Genomic DNA, 3,872 nt, shown 5'->3' on the forward strand with positions numbered 1-3,872 from the left:
GTCTGTTCACCCCCCTCCTCCCCCACGAGGTACCCAGCTCCTTCCTCCCTTCCTCTGTGCTCCCACTCTCTCCTCCTCCCTCTCCACCTTTAGGAACCCGGCTCTTCCTACCCAGTCTCCTTTATTGTAGGACACAAACAAGAAGGTGACCATCATATAGGCGCATCTCAGCCCATTCCATCCGGTTTTCTTCTTCAGCGGCTTCTTGGGGGTGGTGGCCGTTGGGAGGAACTTCACTGGGGAAATCCAAGTAGACATGACCAACGTGAAAGCCTGCCACCCCTCTGTGTGGACATCCTGCCTTTCCCACAACTCTGTCCACACAGATCTCCCTCTGAACCCCACACCCTCAATCTACCTGCTCCTCGGATTGAAATGTGGTCTATTGCTACCGGGTGTCCCCATCTCCCCTCTCCATCTGCAAGGCACCAGTCTCACATCTCCTGATTGCCATTGCACCAGCCTTCTACTCCACAGTCCTCTCTCCCAGAGCAGCTCCCACTGGGGCCCACAGGGATCTAACACCAGATCTGACCCTGTCACCTCCTCATTCCAGACCCCATCTGGGGCACAAGCCCAGTTTTACTTGCTCAATATTCTTTCCCTCTTCTTTTCACAGTTTAAATTTTAAAGACAGTGTTACATTACATTTTAATATTACATACAAAAAACCCTAATACTAATAAGATTTTTTTTAAAAAGGAGATGGCCCTTGAAAATTCCCAGAGTGGAGGAACCCAGGTGAGTCCTGGATGTTAAATTAAATCTAGCTTCTTTCAGGAACATAAGCAAAATTTAAGTCGTTTCTTTTAAATGTCTCTGATAATCATGAGAGGAACTAAATCATCTCCCCCAAAATGGTTGAAGATAGTCCCCTTTTAACCAACCATTGTGCCCTCAGGAGACCCCATTGCAATAACCATCATTTTAAAACATAAACAATTTCCTCAATTTCACGTTTATAAGCCGCCCTGGGAGGAACACCCTGCCCCTGCATCTCATATCAGTTTTGAATTTGAAAGCTCCCAGTTTAAGAACTATTCTTCCTTGCACAATAAAGTCTCCCTCAGTACTATTTTACTGATCTTGTGGTTTTAGCTCTGCTATTTCTGCATTTTTGACATGTATAACTCACCTCATTGAACAGGCCCTCTGGTCAAAAACCAGAACATTACCAGTGTAAAGGGAAAAATGAAATAAAAAAAAAAAAAAGCTCTTAATTGAACTTTCAGGAAGGCACACCCCCTCCCCTTTTCTTGGAGAATTTGCTTCGTAGTTGTAATTCCTTTCTCTGTCCCTTCATCATTGTTGTTCCGTTGCTAAGTCGTGTCCGACTCTTTGTGACCCCATGGTCTGCAGCATGCCAGGCTTCCTTGTTCTTCACCATCTCCCAGAGTTTGCGCAGACTCTTGTCCATTGAGTCAGTGATGCCATCCAACCACCTCATCCTCTGCCGCCCCCTCCTCCTGCCCTCAATCTTTCCCAGCATCAAGGTCTTTTCCAATGAGTCTTCACACCAGGTGGCCAAAGTATTGGAGCTTCAGCTTCAGCATCAGTCCTTCCGATGAATATTCAGGGTTGATCTCCTGAATAGAGATGGACTCGTTTGATCTCCCTGCTGTCCGAGGGACTCTCAAGAATCTTCTCCAGCATGATTTGAAAGCATCAACTATTCAGCGTCTTTAGCTGAATGTATGGAAATCTTTTTTTTTTTTTTAATTTACTTATTTATTTGGCAGTGCTGGGATCAATTTCAACGTCCTTCTTCACCTCTAGGAACCGTTTTAGACCTCAGCGATCAACAGAAGAAGCGACTGAGAAAAACCAAGACGTTTCCCAGTCACGGCTCAGTGTGCTCGGTCTCCTTGGTACCAGGGGGCAGTAAGAGGGGGCCGGGTGGTCTGAAGGCTTTGGCTGCCCCTCAGAAAGGCATCCTCTCTGGTTCTGAAGCCCGGACCTTGGCCACCTGAAATTGTGTCTCCTTAAGGCTTAGTCTTAACGCAGACCGAGGGAACTCACAGGCGTGTCGAGGGAACTCACAGGCGTGTCGAGGGAACTCACAGGCGTGTCGATGGAACAGGCGTGATGCCGTGCACCTACCTTCTTCCTTGCAGCCGCTTGATTCTTCTGAAAAGAGGAAGAGAAAGAGGCAAAGAAGGAAGGGAAGGAAGGAAGAGGAGGGGGGAAAAGGAAGAAAAGAAATCATCAACAAATTCTGAAATGAATGGAGACCGAACCATAAAGAGCAGTTCTGGGCACCCAGGTAAGGAGAGGCAAGAATGCGCCCGGCCCCCGGCAGTCACTGGTCTCAGGCACTGCGTGGCCTCGTGGCCTGTCCACCTGCTATTCCCTCTACCACCAACACCCTTCACCCACATGCGCTTGTGACTGCCTCCCTCACCTCCTCCAAGTCTTTGCTCAAAGTCACTTTCCCTGATCACCTTTTGAAAACGTATCCCTCTGTCCTGCCCTGCCTTCCCATCTCCCTTCCTCTGCGATCTTCACAGGGCTTAGCGTCCAACAGACTTCTAACCCACTATTTCTCTATTTATTCGTGTTCTTTCTCTTCTCATCAGTTCTATCTGGACGCAAATTTCTGACCTGTTCCTTACTGTGTCTCTAACACCAAGAACAGGCTGAGCACAGAGCGGCTAATATTAATTAGCATTTGTTGTTGGATGAATGAAAAAAAAAGACACTTATCATGTTCAGATGATGATGATAAAGACTGTAAGATTTCAATTAAAAATTGAAAAAGAAATTTAAAAAAACCCCAAGAGTGTAAGGTTTGATGCTATTTAAAGACTCTTCCAACATTAAAAAAAGAAAAGCTGAGAAGTCTATATTTTTGTGTCCAGGAGCAAAACCAAATGGTGGGGCCAATTAGCATGGTCACTACTTACCATTCAGCACCTGGAGGCTCAGCAAACCTGCGGAGACAATGTAGACATGGAATTCCCAAAGGCAGTGTGCTAAATGCCCTTAGACCAACAAGTGCAGCTGACGCACCCCGAGCTTCCTCTCACGTCTTCTCATCGGTTCCCCCTCAGGACGTTCATACTGCCTTAAAACTATCTGCCTGTCCCCTCATCAGTCTGTGTGGGGTTTATCTAGAGGTACAAGCATGTGAGGTTCATCTTTGGCTTTCCACCGCCCTGCGTGGTCCTATCCCATACGGAGAGTTAAAAAGAATATTCTTTCCAGGCTTCTTTGGTGGCTCAGTGGTAAAGAATCCGCCTACCAATGCGGGAGAGACACAGGCTTGATCCCCGGTCCAGGAAGATCCCACATGCCTAGGAGCATCTAAGCACCACCACTGTTGAGCCTGTGTTCTGGAGCCCAGGAACCACAGCTACTGAGCCACGCCCTGGAGTTCCTGCTCCACAACACAGGAAGACCACCGCAAGGAGAAGCCCGAGACCACCTCTAGAGAGTAGCCTGCACTCCCCTCGACTAGAGAAAACCACACACAGCCACGAAGACCCAGCACAGCTAAAAATAAATCTTTTTAAAGAAAAGAATTTTCTTTTCCCAAACAAACTTCCCATGCCAAAATCTCGGGGCATGCATGGAGTGAGATTATTTACCTAGGATCTCTGATGTCATCCATCCAGAAGAAAATGTGGTCCGGGAGGCAGGGTGGTGTTCAGGGTTGCAGACAAAGTCCAGAGTGTAGAGTCCAAGGGGCCGCGAGAGATGAGACCATAGAAGGAAAAAAAAGTCATAAGATCAGAAGGTGGGGAGACTGGGAGCAGATGAGAACAGAGCCCAGGGAGGCGGTGCTGAGCCGTGAAGGGGAGAATGTTGGAAGCCCCACCATGTGGGTTAGAGCGGAAATCTAGTGGCTGAAGGGGCTTCCCTGGTGACTCAGA

The 3,872-nt window shown here is 47.8% G+C and overlaps 1 protein-coding gene across 4 annotated transcripts in view; it reads right to left on the reverse strand.

Annotated features, from left to right (window-relative positions):
* LOC105001448 overlaps positions 1-3,872 on the reverse strand; it is a 7,318-nt gene that overhangs the window by 2,438 nt on the left and 1,008 nt on the right. For 3 of the 4 annotated variants that reach the window (XM_010857717.1, XM_010857716.1, XM_010857715.1), the window contains exons 2-5: positions 3,588-3,596; positions 2,904-2,930; positions 2,020-2,127; positions 112-236 (exon numbers count right to left, since the gene is read on the reverse strand). In XM_010857717.1, the coding sequence (XP_010856019.1) occupies positions 112-236; positions 2,020-2,127; positions 2,904-2,930; positions 3,588-3,596 (269 nt within the window). The remainder of the gene's footprint in view (positions 1-111; positions 237-2,019; positions 2,128-2,903; positions 2,931-3,587; positions 3,597-3,872) is intronic. The other variant, XM_010857718.1, reaches the window with a different exon arrangement.

Source organism: Bison bison, unplaced genomic scaffold (genome assembly GCF_000754665.1).
Source record: "Bison bison bison isolate TAMUID 2011002044 unplaced genomic scaffold, Bison_UMD1.0 scf7180017864383, whole genome shotgun sequence".
NCBI lineage: Eukaryota > Metazoa > Chordata > Mammalia > Artiodactyla > Bovidae > Bison > Bison bison.